The following is a 22,664-nucleotide window of genomic DNA, read 5'->3' as shown; positions in this document are numbered from 1 at the left end:
TACAAGCCGTCAATCTGCGCTAGAGAACAGCCGGCCATTGAGTGGCCCCCTCGAGTGGTGACCGTCTCATCTGACACGACAAGGCTGCCTGTTCGCTCGCTGTCTCGAGGAACCCTATCCGCCCCGAGAAAGAACAAACAAACACCGATTGCCTGGTTCCTCGGACGTGCCGCACGCAAAAATAAATGGGGGGGGAACTCGTTCTTCCCGTTTCCGCGTCTCCCATCTCGCTCGTTTTTGTTGTTTTTGGCGGTTGGTTGTGTGTTAACGCGTCTTCTCGGAGACACATCCCCCTGCCCGACTTCATTTACTGGTGTCCTTCTTTTCGGCGGGGTGCTCCGGCTTTCGCAGCTGGATGCGACGCGTCTTCGCTTCGCAGTCCCTCGATCGAGCACGGGCAGCAGACGCCTTCCTTCATCGACGGGGATTGCGCGAGGGAGAAATGTCGCCAAACCACATCCTACCCAACCTACCTTATAACAAGATTTTTTTTTTTTTTTTTTTTGTCTAGTTAGACGATGCGCGTTTTGTGCGAGAATAAAGAGCAAGAAACCACAAATCCGCCTTTGACCCCCGCTCCCCCCCCCCCCCCCCCCCCCCAAAAAAAAAAAAAAAAGTAGAGTTGTAAGGCAATAGAAGCTTTTTAGGTCCTGCTGAACATAAAATTCTTCATGGTGGATTTTAAAGGACCTAGTTAAGAAAAAAACCGGGCATAAAACGTGGAGTAAAACACAAAGGACTGGCAGATCGACGGACAAAACTGCGTTTGACTTTTTCCCAACTGCGACGTAAGATCTGCAGGAGAAGCTTCGTCCTCCCCCAGCACCATACGCGCTCCTTGCCTTCCGTCGTGCTTTGGCTATGCGGGGTCACGGAACGCCGAAGCGTTGCCGAAGGTAGGAAGCTCGAACCAGAGGAGGAGCATTTAAACACTCGAGCTTCGAGGGATTATCACCATCACTGAACAGATAGTCGCCGGCAGCTTAAAAACCACAGGGCGTGGCCTATTATGTTAATGGAGCCTCTTGCTTCGTGATTGGTTCTTCGGCGTCCTTATCGGCTCATGCCGCAATCTGATTGGCTGCGGAGGGATAATGAGATGATCGGAAGTCGTTACAAAGCTTGTTCATCTCTTTCACTAGTTTTCTGCCATCCACCCTTCGCGTCGAAATATGCTGACCTCATCCTGGTAAAGCGTTCCATGTAAAACATGGAACGCTTTATTATTATTATTATTAAGTAATAAAGCCAGTAATGTCGAGGCGTATCCTGAAGTGTGCTGCACACCGCAACTGGGTCCCGCACCGCCCATCAACCATACACAACACACCCAACCGACCGGTAGCCCAGCCCACACCATACTACACCTCGATCAGGCCCCCGAGGCACGGACGGGGGGACCGCACGGCACGCGGCATAAGAGGGGGGCCTTACATGGGGAGTGGGGTCACCGCCCTTTTTCAAACTCCGTTTACGACGGAAGAAAAAAAAATTGATCGATTAGACGGTTTGCCGAGTGATCATCGCGATGAGAAAGCTATAAGGCGTCTCTTTCGAACGCCGCTGCCTCCGGCACGCGCTCGAATTGCCTTCCGCCGTGCTTCGGCTGCGACCGCACGCTCGAAAGCCGCAAGACGCCGAAGTGTTCTCGAAGGTAAGAGGGTAAGACTGAAAGCACTTAAAAATATTTTATATCCACAGAAAAGCTCGAGAAGTCGCCGGACGCCAATACAATCTCGCCGCGGTCGAGACAGCGTTCATTTTACAAAGCGATCGTCTGCTCTACTCGAATCAGTTCAAATCGACACGTCAAAGCAAACCGATTGATCGCGAGGCGCGGCCGACATGCCCCTGAAAAGTCGCTTTCGTTCCAAATTCGCAAAATTTCGGAGGCGGCAGTCAGACGACGGAACCACAATCGACACCGCGAGCGTTTACAACGCCATCGTCTGCTCGAAGCAGTTGAAATCGACACGTCAGAGTTGATCGTAGTATACACGCGCGAGACGCAGTCGACACGCCCCGTGAAGTCTACTTTTTTTTTGTTTTCAGACAAGCGGTCAGAAGCTCACCGTGAAGCGATTCCAGATCTCCCGGTAGAGTCTGTCTGATCCCATCGTCGAGCAAAGGCGGCGGCTGGGGATGCCGCGCTGCGCGACGTCATGCTACCATCGGGCCGATGAATCCCCGGCACGAACGCTGCTGTCCCTTCTTTCGCGGCTCTTCTCGAACACGAAGAGAGCGTCACCGCTGAGTCGGTCGGTCGGCGGACAAGACCGGCAAAGCGCGGCAGGAGTGGCCGCGCCGCTACCATGACGCCGACCTCGCTCACGTGACCCACGAGGGAATCGTCTGCTAAAACGGCTAGCGCGGCCAGCGCCACCGCCGCCGCGAGCAGACGCTCCCAATGTCGGGTCGGCTGCTATCGTCGCCACCAGCCGGAGGGTGGTGCAAGCTTCGAATACTGCACAAAATACCGGTTTTTCCCTTCATCATATTCGTTTCTGCCTGAAAGGTGGGTTTCTGCTGGTGAATATTCGCTTCGGTAGCGAGGAGCCAAACTTGAAATTCCGCGTCGAATTTGCCGCCGGGCTTCTTCCGGAAAAATCCTGCTAAAAATAAAAAAAATAAAGTAACTCGGATGAACAGATATCGGACAACCGCGATATTCAGATTCAAATGCGTTTTCCCCCTCTTTTTTTTTCTTTTTGCATAATTTTTATATTTTTCTTGCACCTTTTTGCGCTGCCAATCGTTCCGCTTCACGCGCACACTTGGCCCCTACACTCATGCTTCGATAAGCATTACGAGCACGTTAAATGTTAGATTTTATCCAACAAAAAGGTCCGTCCTCTTGGGCCCACAAAGAAAGAAGAAGGAAAAAGTAAAATCAAGGGAGGGGAACCTCAGCACCCACCTATGCACCCTGTGTGCACAGTGTAACGAAAGAGATTACAGAAAAGGGCGCTGGAAATTTAACGTTGCCAGAGCCGGATGGGACTAAGTTGCTGTCTCATTTGATTCGTCTCGTTTCCAGCGATTTTTGAGCGATAGCAATCCCGCACAGGCCATATCCGCTCCTCCAACCGCCGGGGCAATGTTCCAATTTTCTTTTTCCGGCGGCGAACCGTATGTAGAAGGTCCCACACTCATCGATGTTTCTGCATGACGCCACGTTCGCGGGAGGAAACGCTCGGTGGTCACGTTTCCTGTATCGTTACTGTATCCGTCCATGACGGTAACGGACGTCGCTATCACCGGCTAAAATAAAATCTAACATTGAAAAGAAAAAGTTAGTAATAAAGAACGATGTAGCCGATTAACGGTCCACAAAAGTATAACTTGCACTCGGCCGTTATAGAGTAAACAATGCACGCGTTAAAAGGAGCCAATTGTGATCACTTCGAGTCAGCGACGACTACAAATGTTTGCAATGGGGATCCGATATGGAAAAATGGAAGGTGGACGCGTCCTTAAAAAAAATAATCAATACACATAACCCCCCCCCCCCCCCCCCAACCCCCCAAAAAATAAAAGATAACCGTATTTTTTAAAATGTTTTGTTTTCCTTGCCCTAGTGACAGGACAATTTACGTTATTGGATTTACAGACATCAACTACAATTTTAAAGGGTTCTTCTTTCTTTTCTTTTTTTTTTATGATTTGATTGCGAGGACGAAAAGGTGTCGCCGGTATGAGGCCATTCAGAGGCGTACCGAAGTGTCGAGGCGGACGGACGGCGTCGTGAAATTTCAAATGTCGTGCGTGGGATCTACGCCCCCACCCATATGTGGGTTAATCGCGCACCGCCTGGGAACCCCTAACGTACAACTGAAATCTCAATCACACAGATCTCCAACCGGTGTTCGTCGGACTGCGGTAGTCGGGGGCAGAGGTTCGCCCCCGCCAACCCCGCCAAAAGTGGACCCGTAAACAAATAACGCGTTGACTCGACAGCGTTATAAACATTGGGCAAGCAAAATCCGCCCGGTTTTCTTCTGTCAACGAAGTGCGACGGAAACACAAAGAAAAAGTATTTTGAGGCACCCGCCCACGCAAGCACGAAAAAGAGAGACATTTAAACAATCGCCCGCTGTTTCAAAGAGAACAGCCCTCCCCCAGTCAAACTGGCGCCTTCCTTGGACGTAGTACGCAAGCGACGGCCAGGGACGAAACTAAGCTTACATTTTATTTCTTTTCTCGCTAAAAAGCCATTTATACAATAGGGAGTACTCACTGGCGGTCATAGCCGTGTTTTGCGGTTATGTGCGTGCTGGCAGCAAGTGTTCGCCAGATTCCATTCACACCATCAAAACTGCTGTTCATGGCAGGCAATAAGATGCTTTACTCGCAGTTCGCGTTGATGGCGACATGTGGTACCGCGATGCTTCTAAGGATTTAAGAATTCGCGCGAGAGGGGTAAAGCTTCTCTTGTACCAGCACTCGCGCAACCTTACCAAAGCTACGCAACACTGTAGCTACGCGATCGCGCCCGTAATCACAGTGACATACAACACATATGAAAAGGAACAGGCATATTTGGTGACTATGCACTTTCGGGATGCCCATATAGGGAGTATTCCCAGGACGCCATATTTGTGGGTGCTCTTTAGAGCGCATGCTCAGAGCTAGCTCACATTAATAGCTGCTAAGACCGGCACTCTTGATGGTGCGGAATGTACGCTGCCAAAGAACTGCGGAAGCTCGCGCCGTCAGCACGCGCTCAGCAGTCGCGCACACAGCTATGGCCGCCAGTGGATACTCCCTATACTGCTGTGTGTCCAAACTCATGGATGTACGCCTCCTGTCTGTCACGAAAAATAAAAATGGCACGCGATTAAATGTTGGTTTTCAGGTTTATACATTAGCCTATCATGGGGGCGCAACGAGCAGAGGACGCACTCTGTCATTCGCTCGCTGCGCCTATCGGGAGATGGCGCCACAAGTTACAACCATCGCTAACTTGGTCGTCTGCGAACACTTCCGCCGTTGACTCTCATAAATTTGCTAGCTTTTTTTTTTTTTTTTTTTTTTTTTTTTTTTTTTTTTTTTTTAGGGGAAGGAGGTTACGTTTAATATTTCGCCCGTTTAAATGTACTACCTAAATGCACATTTGCTGAAAGTTAAGCTTTTTTTTATGTGCAGGCGCCGATATTTCCGGCTCGCTTTATAGCGCTAGGATCCATTGTGGAGACCCTATAAACCTGACGTTTACTTTTGATTTTATTTCAATTTTATGTTAGTAGGAAATAAACAATAACTACCACTACTAAACAACCGTTGCAATATAAAAAAAAAACATTAAAAAAAAAAACACGCTAGGTTAGGGGGCACTTCAGCAACCCTCGAGTTTGTAGGCGCGCGTGTTTTTCATGCGCGGCTCTAAAATTCGTCCATTGAAGCTTTCAAGTTAACCTCTCAACAAACTGGGTGTCAAAAAAAAAATAAAAAAATTACAGGCTTTTTTTTACCGCGGAAATAAACTAGGCATCGCCGAGCGCTCATTCTCCGCCCAAAGGTAGAGCTAGAGGTCACAACCAGATGCCCAAGTTTCAGCCCGATCCGATACCTTATTCAAAAGTTATAAGTGATTTGCTGAAAATTTCAATGGGAAAATGGAGCCCATTTTCGCCCGTTTCGGTTTCTGGTGCCCATAGAGCCCCATATATTCGAAAACTCCGTCGGCCGCCATTTTCTCATTGAAATTTTCAGAAAATCACTTATAACTTTTGATTAAGGTAATTAAGGTATCGGATCGGGCTGAAACTTTGGTATCTGGTTGTGACCTCTAGCGCTACCTTTGGGCGGAGAATGAGCGCTCGGCGATGCCTAGTTTATTTTTGCGTAAAAAAAACAACAACTAAATTTTGTTTTGTGACACCCTGTACATGGCTGGGAAATATTAAAACTGACCATTTGAAATTTCGAAACCCAAAGTTTCAAGGTCAGCTCGGCCCCTGAAACGTTCTGTTTTGTTTAAGCTATATTTTGTTCTGTTCTATTTTAATTCAATAGACCGATCTCACCAAGCGTTCCACGCATGCGTGACGCCGCCATAGCTGTATTTCGTAGGAGGCAGACGCCAGTTCACGAGACAGCTCATGCCGCCTCGTGCTCTGCTCGCGCAGACCTCCAGCAGGATTGTCGCGCGTGCAGAAAGACTACAGCTATGGTGCCTGGAACGCGTCTCCGACTGGTGTGTTTACCGCGACCAAAAAATTGGTCCGTCGATTTCCTCCTGATGACGTCATAGAAGTGTCATGCTGGCTATGTTCCAAATTTTACCCGAGTAACCTGTCACCTACGTCAGCGGGTAATACCACGTGACATCGCGAGTAAACGATCCGCGTCTCGATTTTGGAACGGCCGGGATAATCACCTGGATACTACGCGGATTGGCTTCGTCTTGGGCTACGGCAAAAAGAAAACATAGCAGCAATGGCGGAAAATAGCAGACGATCTCTTTTGATCATGGAGAAATCAGAGACAATAATGTTAACCGTTTCAAAGGTTTTCTTTGACATTGACGACGCGCTTTTTTCTGAGATGGTTCCACCAGCTCCTTTTGCTCACCTTCCTTTTGGGCTTTATATTGACATAAAGATTACTTATTCCTTTCAGCTAGACATCAACATTTTTGTTTCGATTAGTCTGCGCGATCGCTGTAAGTCTAGTCCAGGTGCCATAAATGCTTCCACAGGGTGTAGCGGTAGAGCGCATGGGGCTTTCTCATTAGTGATATGTAATTTACGTTCGCTCTGACGCAAATATGATTATAAAATCACAGAGAGCACTTCGAAACCGCTATAGACAGTATATTAGGGAGGGAAATGTGGTGGGGTTGTTGACTGATCGTATACATAAAATCTTCGATGCCTTCACTGCTTTACAAGCGTTATCCTCTCATTACACACACTCTGGGGAGAAAAAAAAAATAAAAGCCCGAAAAATGTCCACATTATCTACTGCGTTCAAACATTTCCATCCTTTAACGTAAGAATACGGAGTTCCCTCCAACGCCCAGGACGAGGACGCGGAGAAGCTCCTATTTACGCTCGCACTGCCTGAGGGAAGGTACACGGTCTGGATCTGGTGCAATCGATTCCTGCGTTGAAAACAGCAAATTGTAATAACCTCTCGTAAATGGCTGCGCCTCATTCTTTGTTATTTGGAACGTCTGCCGCCAAAGCCAACGGAGCAAACGAGCTTTGACGGCTGTCGGCGCAGGAAGCAGACGACGAACAGATCACGTGACCTATTTACTCGATTTGATCCGACGTTACCCCCCGATCGAGGAGGGTAGCGTGAGTAATTACTCCGGAGTAAACAACCCGCTTCTGGAACGCGAGTTCTGACGTCATAGAGTAAGCGCGAGTAAGTTTTGAAACGCAAAGGTACGAAACCTTTACTCCGGAGTTGGATCGAGTAAATTTTGGAACACAGCCGCTGTCGCCGGTCGCGACCCTGGCGGCGTCCCAACAGTTGTGGTACATATGGCAGACGCCTGCTCTGCTGCAGGTCGCTCTCCACTGTGACAGTCCACGGAAGTTAAAGCAGCCGAAAGTTGGGACGCCTGGGACGCCGTGACGACAGCGACACTCGCGTTCGCTCGTGCTTTCCGCCAGAATTTCCACGGCCAACCGCCAGGATCGCGACAGGCAACAGCATGACACTCCGGGTTTTGTGACGTCATTTGTTGCCACTTGGGGACCACGTCTGATGTATGGGCGGGATAGGACGCTAAACACACCAGTCGGAGACGCGCTCCAGGCACCATACTACAGCTCCCACGATGCATGGCGGCAGCGGTGGCGTACTCAAACTAGCTGTGGGATCGTTCTATTGCTTTCATCCACAGGTGCCCACTGCCTCGTGCTGGCTCGCAACCGTGAAAGAAGCCGAAGCAGCTTCAAAGAGGATTTTGACAACGGTGCAGCAGGGGCGAGACTCGTGCACTTATGTTGTGAGCGCTGGAAAACCTAATCAGCGCCATTAGATAACGACCAAGCGCTCGCGTACTAGAACGAGAAAGAAAAAGGAAGGAAAATACAACCTAGCAAGGCTTCCGTTTTCCATGGACAAAGTGCAGCACTACCTTGACGTGCATGGCTGGAGTAACTTCAATGCACTGTAAACTTAACGTCCTGAGAAGTTGTGGCACCACCCTGTCGCAACTGGCTAAAGTGAAGACCACATTACACTCGACTGTCGAAGGCCCGTCCGAGGGCATGACCACTTTTCCCTACCAAAGTGAGGGGCGGCTGAAAGTGGCATTGAAACCGGTGTTTCTGTGGCGCCATCTCGGCACAAAAGCGAGAAGCGGGCGGCCTGGAACTTTTCCTGGGGCTTTCTTACATCGTAGCCTGGTGTGGAGCTGCTACGAATAATGAAAGCCCCACGTTCCTGATTTTTCGAGCTGCCACTGATATCACATATTTAGATATTCAGATTTGAGTGCCTTGAAAATCCGTAAAGTTAAATTATAATGCCAATTTGGCTAAATACGTGAGTCCGGGCCGGTTAACGGAACAGTCTAAACTAGGTGGTGCAGTGAGCCAGTATTGCAAAATCTTAGCGCAGCAATATATAGGAAAGCTTCGGAAGTGCTACAATTTGGGAGTTTAAAAAAATGTTGAGAAATCTGTATTTTTGGGCTGTCTATCGCCCCTCTTTGGCTCGTAGTTCCAGAATATATTCAAGAATAGACTGACGAAGCTGGCATCAAACAGCCCAATGTTTGATACAATCAGTTTAAGAAACGATATGTTGCTAATGCATGTCTTGACGTGGTCGCTAGAAGAACTTTGTAGCCGATGACTGAAAAATACACGGTTGTTAGATTAATTACTAAATAAGTAACATAAGGAGTAAATACATCTCTCAACTCAGGTTGTGTATGCAACACAGTGTACATGACAGTGAATGCAAACACAACAGACACGCTTTTTTTCTTTTTTTTTTTAATTTGTTAAGAGGTAATTTTGGCAAACCCTAAATTTTACCGCCTACGTTAGTGTCCAGGGTGAGCACATTTGATCACGCAACTAATTTTGATGACAGTAGTTCAGTTATGGAAAATACAAAAAAGGAAAAACAACAATATTGATGGCTTACTTGAACAAACTGTCAGGGTCACTTGGGTCGCACTATCTGATCTCTGATTCGCACTCACCTCAGAGGCCTTCAAGCTGATTACACGACCTCGTGCTATCATTAATGCATACAAAGCAAAACTCAACTGTTCATATTTTAGTGCCTGTTTAAGGCGATTGTGGTGTAAAGTCCTGATAACGCGGACATACGCCGGTCACTAAAAGGGTCGAATTGCTGGGGAAACATAAGATGGTTCACCAGCCTGGATAATGCGCTCAACCCTCGAGTTCATGAATCCTTGACGATGACCACTACGTCCCGGTGTCGTAACATCCCCAAATGGGACAATGCAAGCGTCACTACCCGACCGTGGTTTTCTAAAGGACGACACAAACACAGAGAATCCTGCTTGCACCTTCGAGATTTTTTTCATTATTATTATTATTATTATTATTATTATTATTATTATTATTATTACCCACATTACAAAACCCAAAATAGTGGCCCATTGCAGGCCTATCACAATTAATCGTATTTGAAACACGTTCAAAACTCAAACAGAAAACGGACTACAACAGCTCAAACGCAAATCGTTCTTAGAATCATCACAGCGTCCACCTTTTGCCTACGTTCTAAAAAAGAAAAGAAATTGAGGCAACTAGAAGCGAGTAACAAAGTATCTACGAAACGCTACTGTGCAATCTCATCATAGCAGGAAACTTCACTTTCCCGCGCGTTCGGTGCGTAAATACCGAGACGAGTCATCGCACATGGAACTATTTAAATGCATTTAGAGACAACAAATGAATCGAAAGCGCACGCAACGAATCTGGACGAGCGTCGTAGCGAGCGAAGTTCGCGCGTTTAAAAACTTCCTGGAATTCGGCCGCTCGCTCGCTACAGCTACCCACTTTCAAACGTGGAATGCCAGAGCGGATTTTCTACACCTACAACTGTTTCGAAAGTAGCAGACTGGAGGTCCGCTACACGATGCTTTACTCGGCTGCCAGAACTTTCCAACCGAACATCGCCACACACACAAACAGACACACACGCACAGCGTGCACTCGCATCAGGTAACGCAAAAAGTTTTACCGGTTTTACCAGTCGCGATCGATTCCACTAATGACACAACTTCGGAGTTGCCCTTGACAACGACGGCGCACACACAGAAGACGATCACTCGGGGAATCATTGGCACCCGCATCACTGTACTCTCAGCACCGTCGCGTATTCGGTGCGCCTTGAGCTCCCAGAAGTGCGAAAAGAATTTACAGATGCGAGGCGTCGGGGTACCCAAAAGCGATCTCCCTCAAAACTAGGGTTACAGACGGCAAAAGAAGCAGGATCGCGGACGTGGCAGTCGCGCAGGCCGCGTGGAAACGATACCTTTAGATTCGGCGAAGTTGCAGGCGTACATCCGACCGTCAGAGGTTCGTCATAGCGGCCACAAAGTCACCACACACCACGAACTTGGAGCAGTGTTCAAACCGTTTTCGCGCTGGTGGCCATGTTGGAAAGTTCACAAGCGCGACCAGCGCGACGCGCGGCGCGCGAGCGTTTTGGAGGTCACGTGAGCCAGAAGTGGCGTGGTCACGTGATACGCAAACGCAGCCAACCAGATGACCAGGCCTGTGGCGCAATTTTCGAATTATCTAGCTGTTCTGCCAAATAATGACTTCACAACATCCACTTCTTTCTTCTTATGATTTTACTTTTGTCCCAAAGAAGTAATCATTTTAGTTATTTGTTTTTATTGGGACTATGGCATTCAAACCAAAATTGGTTGGTTGAATGTCAACAACGGTTAAAAATCAAACCAATCTCGTTTCGGAAACAACGTTGATTCCGACGTTATCGTGAAATTCCTCCTGCGCATCAAAAAATATTATTTTTTCACTTCTGGGGCTTATGGCTTCCTTGTATGGATAACCGAACATTTTATTAAATTCCATTTTATTGAATACAAGCTATTTCATACTTGGTGAGCGCGTTAGTAATGATGCAACTTCAGAGGGAATGGGACAAAACATCTTTCAACTTTCAACACACAAATGATTTATTGCCGGCACGCATGGCCTTGGGAAACTCACTCGAGGAGAGGGAAAGTTAGGAGGAGAAGGGGTAGGAATTAATGGCAAGAGAAGGCCCCGTGTAGGATCACCTGATGATGTTTTATCGAATATAGCATTATCAAATTTCAGAGCATTCCAGCGCCTTCCGTAAGCTTTGGTGCTGCATTATGAGAAACATGTTACTATGCTGGTCACTTTTTTCGTTTGCATAAAGTAGATAGGGGATACGACAAGTTTATTGTAAAAAAAAAATTATAATGCAGAAACATATCAAATTAAAAAAAAAAAAAGAAATTTTTCCAACAGTGTATTAACGTTATTGGGCTGTAAGCTTCACACAGGGCCTTCGCTGGATACCTGTTTGAGTACAAGACTAGTATGTGATGTTCTGTCTATGCTGGAAAAGGGAGGGCAAGTAATGAGCAGAATATTAACATACAGCAAACACTAAAACCAGCCTTTTGCCTACGCAAGCAGGAACGAGCGCGCGCACTACTTCATCCTTTATGTGAAAGAAAAATGCGAGGTTCTTTAGATTCTAAAATCCCAAGGAGATTCCAGTTTGAAACACACAGAACAGATGACGATAATCATAATTGTTTCCACCGTTCAATTAGGCAGTGTTTAATGAAACAGTGCTCGCAGGCACGTAGCCAGAATTTTGTTTCGGGGGGGGGGGGGGGGGGGGGGGGGCGCCCATGACAAGATGTTGTATGAGGGAGAGGGGGGAGAGGGGGCCCCAGCAAAATGGAAGATTTCGGGGGAGGCCCGGCTCCATGGGCCACCCCCCTGGTTACGTGCCGAGTGCTCGATAAAACTGCATTTGCAAAAACGGCATTCAAAGAAATAGTGTTAAATAATATGACAGAGCCCACATAATGCCCCAAGCCTACAAGCATGAAGTATACCTTTGGCAGGGGCGCAGTACTGAATACACAATGTTCTTGTTCATACGAGCAGAAATGGCAGCAGCCAGATGCCCCGTTATCAATCAAGTACAAATCAACATGTGAACTACTATACCTTTAAATGTCGTCCATTAGTGTGTACATTCTGGAATTATTACAATTAAGTTTACTTTTCTGACCTTGCACCGAGGCAACGGTAAAAACAATAGTCAACCTTCACCATAATTATGTGTGAAGTAACAATTACATGCTTACTTACCTAGTACTTGACCTTTCATTTTTTTTCTGATCATCAATCACATAAATCTGTCATCCAACAGAAGCCCATTAGGCAAGATCACTTGCTTATACATAATCTTATAGCTTCTTGCAGCTGTTTTCATCAAAATTGGATCTCTAATTTTTATTACAATATATTCAAAACAACATATTCCCTGCAGTTTGAGCATTACAGCAAGCTACTTTGGCACTATTTCACTTTCTGAATGAGCAATCAAGATGGTCAATGAAGAAGCTGCTGGTATGGTAGGGACTAGACAGAACTCTTCTGCACCATTGCCCAAAGAAAAAAAAGATTGAAGCAAAACTGCTATGGTAGTGTTTGCACACAGCTAAAATCATGTACACAATCCAGTGCTAGCCTCAACTAACCCAACGTGCACAAACGACAGGTGCAAGAGACCGAAAAAATAATCCTTGACCCCAAGGTATAATGAAAATATTCTTTCAAAAGGTCTAAATGTAAGAGTTTGACTGCAGTATATACCCCTGCTCCTTTTTCTGCAGAAGACCTAAGCTTCAGGTACTGAATTTTTGTTTTAGATATGTGACTATGTTTTCTGTTTTTTCACAATTAAAACCAATCGGTTGAAAAGTGCAATTCTGGCTCTAAGCAAGACACCCAATACATTAGAGAAGCTTCACAAAATATTAAAAAAATTCTGTTAATTCCACTGCAGAAAGGGAATGATTATAAAGTTCAGTTAATTATTACAGTAGCTGTAATGTATATATTGCACATGTGGTCAGTTCATACTACAATTCATTCTTTCCATTCACCGTCTCAATTATACTCTCACTTCTAGGTGCTTGGTATATTGTAAAAACCTTATTTGCTAGGATTTTAATGGCTAACATTTGTGGTTGGGTAAGCTGATGTAATTAATATGCACATTACTATATATTTGAAAATGATAGCAAGGAATGTATGCAGGCAAGTATTTTATAGCCTTTTATTCCTCTTGGTCTCATTCATTCCCATACTATTTTTTTTAAAGCACATTAATAACTGCATGATGGACAGGGGGCGGGGTGAGGGGGGGGGGGGAAGGAGGGGATAGGACTTACCATTTTAAAAACCTCTTAGTGTAGCCAAACAGCTATCTAATACTTTTGTGTAAATGTTTTCTTTCTCTACAACGCCTATTCAGGATTTACCAAGACATCCCCAGGAGCCCGATTGAGGTCCAAAAGCAAGTAGACAAATAAGGAACAGTGACCTTAGTTGCAAAACATTTTACTCCACAGGTTCATAAATAGTCTTGCACATGCTATACAGGCCACTAGATAAGCTACACTTTTCAGTGCCAGCACTGCATTCCCAGATTTTCTTGTGGGCGCCGCCATTTTGGTGCTTAGTGCAAAGCGAGCGCAACCGGCGATCGTTACGATTCGAAAATGTGACCTCTTGAGCTTTGATTATAATGCAATTAAATGCAAAGGTGCAAGCGAGCTGGACAAGAATGACGAAAATAATCCCTGGAGAAGGGGAACAAGAGGGACAAAGGACAAACACAAATCTGGTGAAAAGACGGTGAGAGTGCAGGCGAGCTGGTGGTAGCTAATCATGTCGTATTACACCTGAGACTGCGGTGGAAGAAATCGGAAGAACTTTCAGTAGAAGGAACAGACACAGAGAACGAGAACACAGAGCTGAGTTCGAGACGTTCTCTGTGTCTGTTCCTTCTACTGAAAGTTCTTCCGATTTCTTCCACCGCAGTCTCAGGTGTAATACGACATGACAAATCTGGTGGCGGCTGATAACACCCGTTTGCTCTACTGATGTCTAACCCCTGGTTAGCTCAATTGGTAGAGCGCTCCACCTGTAATGGAGAGGTCCTGGGTTCGATACCCGGACCAGGCGGATTTTTTCGGTCGCGCACCAGTCACCTATTTGTGTTTGTCCTTTGTCCCTCTTGTTCCCCCTCTCCAGGGATTATTTTCGTCACCTCTTGAGCTCTCGATAAGGCGACAGGAAGCTTGGACAACAACATTCTGATCTGTTGCATACTGTTTTAACGTTCCTGAAGGATTGAAAAATCATTTCCTAGAAATTCAGATAAAGCTTCGGATAACTGGCATGATGGTTTTAAGCATTTCGACAGGTTATAAGAATGCAGTAGATGCTCCGCATCCAGAGCAAGCTTTCTGCCTCCGATAACACTTCATCACACGAGTAGCCAAAGCCCGGTGAAAGGCAACCAGTGCCTGCTGGAGGCAGACCTTCCACTGCATTCTCAGCCTCTCACCGACTGTGCACCGAGAAAGTGAGGGAGACGAGGAGATGAGACCACGCGGGGACGTCAGAATGCCGAGCTTCGATTCAAATAATTAGGTGGTAGACCTGAAGCTAGCTGCCCTTGTCCCCATTGCACTCATCGAACCCATTCAAATGAGAGAGCCAAACGCCAGACGCCGGCGTTCCACGTTCCAACATGTTTGACGAGTGCAGTGAAGACCAAGGTTGCTAGCTTTAGGTCTACCCACTAATCAGTCTAACCAGAGGTCGGCGTTCTGATGTCCCGTGCGCTCTCGTCTCCTCGTCTCCCTTGGTTTCTCGGCACGAGCTATATATCTCGGTGTCCTCGAACCTAAATACGAGAATATGTCAACACACAATCACCGGTAGGACTTGCTTCTGCTCCTGTCGGTGATCTCCACAAAGCACGCATCCATTTTTCTTCTTTTTTTTTTATTGGCATTCATGGAACACACTATAGTCAACAGCATTTCTTCAATCGGGCTTCAGGCTCATCACTAAGCTATGACTGCAAGCCTCTATGCACACAGCATCTCGTCCAGGAGGAATGCCCCGCCCCGTGCGCCGTACGTGGGAGGTCTCGATAGGCAAAAATAGAGCAGCGCTCAGAGGCTGCCTCTGGTATCTGTTAATAAGGATCTGAAAGGGCTATGTACAAGTCTCTCGGGGAGGATATGGGAGGGCCGGCCGCAGACACACCGGCCGCCACTACGACTTAGAGTCCACGGGCAACGTATGGGAACAGACTCGGGCGTGAACTCGAAGGAACTCTGACTCTTCTGAGGAGGCCAGGTCGGCCTTGACCATCTCCGTCTCTTCGTGCTGGAATGAGAGAACAGAAGGGGAGAGTAAGTATGGGTTATGTCACATGTGCCGCCATCACGAAGTGTTAGCTAAAAAATAAATAAGTGCCGCACCAAAAAAAACAATAAGAACACCACTAATGAGTGAATTGGTTGAAATTTACTTAGTATCCACACTGCTTCTATGGGTGATCTACTAATTTCGAACCGGACGAGCTCTTGGGGTTAAATTTAATTTTAACGGGAGAAAAATGGTGCATTTCGTACGTCACGCCATTGTGTGCCAAAAGTGGGTGAGGATGACCGAAAGACTGAGGACTGAGGGTATGGTGCCCGGAATGAGTCTCCGACTTTAGCATTTGCAGTGTCCTCATTTGTGGTCTCTTGATTCCTGCCCGATGATGTCGGACATTGTCGCGTGCCGACGCATGCCACGACCCCCACAGCGGCACAGCGGAAGAACTGAGTGTGGCAGTCCCCCATTTTGCTGAAGCCTGTTCTGCAGCCAGGCGGTCAACGGATGCTAAAGTAGACACGAGACCGGTTGCCGCAGCAACGGCGACTCTCACATTCACTCGCCTTCTTTGCTCGCATTTCTACGACCGACTGCCGGAATCTCGACATTCAACAGCACGATGCACTGGCTTCTCTGATGTGACTTAATTGTTACCACTTTGGGGCCACCTTTGATGTATATGGGCGGTATGGGACGCAAAACGCACCAGTCGAGGACGCATATTCCATGCACCGTACAAAGAGAAAACTCTTTAACAGTCTTCAGTAATTAGAAAACACTAGAACATTTCCCAAATGCCCTTTTGTTCCTCTACAACCATGTTGCCAAACCCAGCATACAGCTTGCCAGACACGTTCTAATCTGCACGTTGCCCCTCTGAGACACCTATTGACCATAGTGGCAAGGTGGTTGTGATCCTATGCTGCCCGGTGTTGTGGCTGCTGAAGGGTCGTTGCCACGTTGACCGACTCCCTGGACGTCCCACATCAGGAGTGGCTGCAGGCTAGAGATGGTGCGTTGTTGACCATGCTATACCCCTTGGCTCATTTCTACCAGGTGCGACTGTGGCAGCCCCGTGCAGTCACATACAATTCCTCGACGGGCGACACTTTCATGTGTCCAAACTGCCCAGCGTGGAAATAGCGTCTTGCAATATCTTGTACACTCACGAAGACTGGCTCACATATTTTTATCTGCGTTACAATCTTTTGTGACGGCGTATGACAAAAGAACACATTGACACCATCTATTGGGGGGCCCTGGAACATTTTAATGTTTCACCGTAAGCTTCAAATAATTCTCACAATGTTACGAGACCATTTTTTATCGATGTGGTGTGTAGGTCTGATCTCGCAAGTATACTGCAAAACCTCCAGTATAGTTGTTTGCAGATCGGGAGAGTTCTCAAGCTACATGATAGATGGCATCAGCGTGTTTTTTACCATTCTATTGTAAGCCATCGCAATAAATCAGAACAAAGTCCATCACAGTCAAATGCAAATGCGTGAACCAGCCTTTGCAGTCAGACGCCTCCTTTGACTTGCGTTTTTTGCAAGGTTGCCAATGTCTCTTGATGCAGTGGCAATGAGGCTTCACGGTACTCAACAGAGTTGGAAGTGTTGAGTGTAGCTTCCGCCCCATCGGAAGCTTTGCACAAAAGAAGCCTTCTGGTCCAGGCGTACCTAGTTCGGCAGGCCAAACAAGCTTGCGCTGAATTTGAAGATTTTTTCCAGCGGGCCTTGTGCAGCTTGCGCAACTCCCACTCCTCCTCCGTTACTTCAGTGATAGTATATCAGCTTAAGTCACTAGCTGGGCTACCCACTCTGTCAGTCGCCAAAACTTGCTCAATACAAACTGGAGACCGTTGTCAGAGCACATAGCTTATAAGCAGCTGTGCCCCAAGGAGAACTGGCCAAGACCCCAATCAAGCCTTCTGTGGTCGTATTGAGGCGGATCTTTCAGCTTGAGAACTTTCTGTAGTAGTGCTATAGGACTGAAAAACCCAGAGATGAGGTACACACAGGAAATTGGGACAAACAAAACACCATCTTGCCTTGGCATTGTTTGTTGCTTTCTGTGTGTCCCTCTCTTTCAGGTTCTCCACTGCAATCTTCACATCATCCGTTCACCTGCACACGGACTCTTATTTATGTAGTCGTCAACGATGGCAATACACCTTCTTCCCCTCAACTCAAAAAGGTCCATTTTGATGTCCTGCCCTGAACGACGCGGTGGTGGAGTTTGAAAAAAGGGTTTGGCAGCAGATCACTGTGGCACGAAGAACACAGAATCACATAGCTTCGCCTTTCCGAAGTGATACCGGACCACAAGACGAAGTGGCTCGCTTTTGCCGGGCATCGGACAACACCCTAATTACCACAATGTAGTCAGTCATTCCAAAACCTTTTTCTACAGACTCAGAAGGATAACTAGTCAGTCGCTGTACATGAGTAGTCCCTGAGTGATTGAGAGGTCTGCTAAGAGACCGCAAGACTTCATCAAGTCCAGAGGGAGCTCGTACATCAGAGGAGCTGTTTTTGGCAGCACTTGCCGCAGTTGGATCTGTAAAATTCAGTCCCAAATCTTGCCAAAACAGAAGTCGACGCTGGAAGGAGATTCACCGTAAGCATCACATATTTTTTGAACTTGTGTTTTTGTAGAGTTTGTAGAGTGGCCTGATGTTGGTGGAGGCTCCATAGATAGAAGCTCCCTGGGTTTCATCTGCAGTGTATATCTTTATACTTGATACATGTAATGTGGTGGAATCATACTCGAAGGTGCATGTTCTCGGCTGCTGTGACCTTGTTGTCATCCCTTCCAGACGTATAGTTGACAACGACACCAAAGGCTTATGGTCCGTCTCAACATGGAACACCTGTCCTGCCAGGTAGGCCCGGAAATGCTTAGAGGCCTAAGCGGTAGTCGAGGCCTCTTTCTCAACTTTGGCACATTTCTGCTGTCAATCCGTGGCTCTCATGTTGCAGCCATGGTTCTCAGCCCTGAGCATGTGGAGTGAAAGCTTGTGCTGCAGAACCCAGGGATCCTGTTTAGTCCCCACCCTTGCCCGTTTCGATCTGGATGAGCATCGTTCTGGCGTGCAGTCGTGGATCACTACTGCATGGTGCACGCTAAAGACCCCCAAGCTAGCAGTGGTACATACTGCACTGGTTAAATTTCACATCTACAGCGTAAACCAGTGTTGCCACACCTTAGAGGCAGACCCACCTTACACTGTATAAACACAAACATCAAATTTGTCTTTTTTTTTTTTTTTTTTTCATTCTTTAGTTCAGTTTACAAGAATAGCCATCTGCCAATAATAAATGGTGTGCTCCTGGTTTGTAAAATGTGAAAATTGGGGACCTGCACAGGTCGTCTGGTAACAGCCTCTCAACAGGCATAAATTTTAGTGTCGTGCGAATATTCTAATTTTCGAATAGTAGTTTCGAATAATACGCTAGACGCTTCGAGCTGAACTGTGATATTCATACTTTTTGAAGTATTGATTGCGGTGGGTTAGCCCCGTTGAATGCGCTTCTCACCGAGCATCAGTGCACTGCGGGGAAGCAATACCCATGGAGCTTGCAGGAGCCACAAGTATTGCTTTCCTGCAGTACACAGGTGCTTGATGAGGAGCACACTCAATGGGGCGAACAGGCCGCAATTATTCTAGGTATATGTATGTTGGGCAGCAATGTCTTGACAGCATGCAATCATCATTCGTGCTTTTTTTTTTTTATTTATTTGTTTGTTAAATTTAAAATAAAGAATATTTGCATATAGCAAGCAATTTATAAATCCCCTTGATTACAGCTGACAAATCTGTCATTTACATGCCACAGTTCATATACTAGTTATATTCAAATTAACTGAGCTCAGAAGTGTCAAGGGAAAGGTTGGGAACAAACTTTACAAGTTCAGCTGAATTCTCATTTAAGCGTGGTGCACAATAGTGAGAGACTTTTAAAGAATTTGACCAAAACCACTCTTCGCTTTGAACTTAAAATCCACCATTCACACATGACTGATGGATTCAGATCCCACCACTGCTACCCTAGCTGTCTCATGTCCTGTGCCAAAGGCATGTGAAGATGACCAAGGTACAACCAAGAGGATAGTTTAACTGCTCTTAATGGTGTGAAAATCGTATACTCTATTTCACCATAGCTTGGCAAATAGCCAAAGTTATGGCCCCAATGACCCAATCAGAGCTTCAGAGCAAAGCAGGGGACAGCATACTGTCAGTGTCGGCTCTTCCTGTGCAGAGTACCCTCACGCTTACTCCGTCGTTCTAATCAGCTCACGTAGGCTGTAGCTTTCACTCTCCACCAAGTTATGCCGAGACAAAGCATAGAAAGCTTAAAATGTGTCTCTTGACACACATACTGCCAGATGCACGTTTATCTACATGACATTTTTTAACTAAACTCCGTTTTACCAGAAGTGCGAGCAGAGCAGAAGCAACAAGACGAAGCTCCAAACTATTATGCACCTGCACTTGCGAGTGCACTCATCCATTGCAAGCGTTGTTAGAGGCAACTCACTCGTGCTAGTGGCATTCACTGTGCTCAGTTAGGGTCAAACGGCATGTAAAACAAAGATACAACCGCCAGTTTGTAAATTCTTTGGTTCTCGAGTTACTGACCAAAGCTGCATAGGCAAGCAATAGGTGTTCCATATGTTCTGCAGAAAAGCTGTAGTACAGGTGAGCTTCATTCACAAAAAGGTCGACCAGGTTCGAGTAAGCACCTAAATAGAATAACCACTGTGTCCACTAAAGATTCTTATTTTCAAACACTGTGCCGGATTTCTATTCTACAAATGGCATGGATCTTCATCCAAAACAAGAGCAAGCTAATTCAAAAGGGACAGAAGTTCCTCTAGGTGCTCACCAATAGTTTTGAGTGTGGTGTGCATGCTGAATTACGACCAACGTTCATTCCCCGCATTTGTCTCGGAATTATGGCTATACAGGTGGAGATTAAAACAATTGTTTTTCTAGTACCCTAGCATGGCAAGTTGAAGTACACTCCAGTTTTTGATCAACTGAAGCTTGAAACTATCGTGTGGCATGTTACTTAGGATTTCCCTATCATAATGTGTTCTGTTCAACAATCTTGATGCCTCAGTCCAGAATGCCTATTGAATTTACGAAGAAAAAAAAAAGCAAGAGCTCCGAAATGTTTTTTTCACCGAATAGCTGCCAGAATTCCAGTTTTCCAAGTCCGTCCCATCGCCCTCTTGAATGCCTAGCTTCTCAATAGATGATGTCTCTCCTACTGAAGGCTTCACAGATAAGCAAGAAATGTACTTGCAAACAAATTTTTGAAGAGCGAAAGTTTTAAAGTATATTTCTGAAAGCTTGGATCTTATGGTGAATTCCGCTCGCAGATATTGAGCTCTCCAAAAGCGCTCCATGTTGAGCACGCATGTTCCATTGCAGGTCTGGCTCGACTTGGTCATCTTCCGCTCAAAGATCTCTGGCAGCTCTCGCTCCGTGGAGTGCCTCCAACTCCGCCAAACTTCCGTGGGATTTCAGAGATTTTCACGGAAGTTGACAGAGCGCTACGTCATTTCCTCTAATTTGGTGGTGGCACATGTGCGACGAGGTCGGTGGGCCGACCGGCGACCAGCCGCGCTGTCAACGGAGTGACGGAGTTGGGTCAGTCGAGCTGGATCTGCTTGGATGCGTCGACTGTTTACGTGGAATTGTGACGGCTCGAACACTTCTACCTCCCTTAGAAAAGTGATGGAAAGTTGGGACAGGAGTATGACAAATTGAAAGCGCTGACATCTGTGATCGTGAGAGAAAGAACGAGAAAAAGAATGGCGGAAAATCGGAAGGAGGCAGACGCAAGGTTAGGCCTGTTCATTTTGCCGCCACCGATTGTTTACTTTTTTTACACTGCATGCCGCCGGCATTTTCTCATGCAATAAAGCAAGAACAGATTATGCAACGACCGTGACAGTGATGGTTTGTTACCTCTGTGTTTATTAAAGTCGTACCAGAAATCTAAACTCCACCGATGGCAATCGCTGTGCGTGCCCCGCCACTTCGAGGTGGCTGAAAGGCAGGGCCGTACCCAGAAAAAAATTTCGGGGGGGGGGGGGGTTTCGGGGACAACGGCGGCCATTTTGAAAGTGTCTATTGTCTTGTTTTCGCCTATGAATCATGTGCATCGGTGGCATATAATGGAGAGTTACAGCAAACCGGAGAACCGGTCCCGGTTTGGTACCCGGTAGCCGACCGGCGCCACTGCGCGTGTGCAGAGGTGAAGATTAAAATCGGCTGGCTGCCAGTGCACCGACCAGGGCCGTACCCAGAAAAAAATTTCGGGGGGGGTCAGAACCCCCTAACCCCTCCCCTGGTTACGGCCCTGCTGAAAGGTATGTGATGGTGCCAAATGCGGACGTCTTCCATGTTATTTGTGACATGGGCTCCGTGGTACGTATAATTTCGCCCGGCCTGTGTCGTGTGTTATTTCTGCACCTAAGCAGTGAAAGTTCTCACTGGTCGTCGGAAAAATCAGTCGGCTGAGGCGTTGGTTGGCTTGTCAAGTTCAAGCAGCGGCCATTTTGAACAACCAAAGTGGGGGGGGGGGTGTCGCTCCAAAAATGCGAGTCCATCCTCCGCTGGTCGATTCAGAGCGGGTCCCACGGAGCAGAATTTTGCATCCCTCGCGGATTTCGGAAAGCGCTCCGGATCTACGAGTGAAATTCACCATTAGCATTTTATAGAAAGGAAAAAAATGAGGCAAATTATAAAGCATGCGCAGTAAATGCATCTGCACACTGCAGACTCGATGCTCCCTGGTCCATTTTTGTTGCAGCAAGACAGCTTTGAAAATGCTTATTTCTGAAGTTGGATGGATTGCATTTAATTCCCATAAGCTAGCCATTGCATTCACCTTTCGTATCAAGAAAGCTCCAGAACGAAAGTTACCCTTCCATCAGCAATCAGTCACAAATTTTGTTTGCTTGGGCTCTGCTTTGTTAGTGCCCCAAGACATGCAACATGAGACGGCAAAAGCGACATTGCATTCGTTCAACGGGTGGCTTACCTTTTGCAGTTAGAAGGTAGAGCATTGGCAAAAAAAAAAAAAATTACTTTTTGGGTGGCACTTTGCTTTATTTCTGAAGTTTCGAAGTGGTAAAAAGCAATGAACATGATTACCACAACAACGTCAGGGAGTAAGGTCCCTGATCGCTCCTCCTTTTCTTAACTACTTC

General features: G+C 46.7%; 2 protein-coding genes across 5 annotated transcripts in view; both read right to left on the bottom strand.

Annotated features, from left to right (window-relative positions):
- The window catches only part of LOC8043760 (FERM domain-containing protein 4A), a 132,572-nt gene extending 121,948 nt beyond the window's left edge, over positions 1-10,624 (bottom strand). The window contains exon 1 of one of the 4 annotated variants that reach the window (XM_042291740.1): positions 10,483-10,624. Coding sequence is in view for 2 of the 4 variants with exons in the window: in XM_042291739.1 (XP_042147673.1) it covers positions 2,073-2,117 (45 nt within the window). In the remaining 2 variants the exon portion in view is untranslated. Of the gene's footprint in view, positions 1-2,072; positions 2,293-10,482 lie in introns of those variants that run through there. The other 3 variants (XM_042291742.1, XM_042291739.1, XM_042291741.1) reach the window with 3 other exon arrangements.
- A 4,401-nt stretch (positions 10,625-15,025) lies between these two features.
- LOC8043761 overlaps positions 15,026-22,664 on the bottom strand; it is a 164,876-nt gene continuing 157,237 nt past the window's right edge. The window contains exon 5 of the mRNA XM_040209416.3: positions 15,026-15,437. Within this exon, the coding sequence (XP_040065350.2) occupies positions 15,324-15,437 (114 nt within the window). The 3' untranslated portion in view covers positions 15,026-15,323. The remainder of the gene's footprint in view (positions 15,438-22,664) is intronic.

Source organism: Ixodes scapularis, unplaced genomic scaffold (assembly GCF_016920785.2).
Source record: "Ixodes scapularis isolate PalLabHiFi unplaced genomic scaffold, ASM1692078v2 PGA_scaffold2__306_contigs__length_199485367, whole genome shotgun sequence".
NCBI lineage: Eukaryota > Metazoa > Arthropoda > Arachnida > Ixodida > Ixodidae > Ixodes > Ixodes scapularis.
Note: the sequence above shows the minus strand (reverse complement) of the source record. Positions and strands in the feature narration are given on the sequence as shown.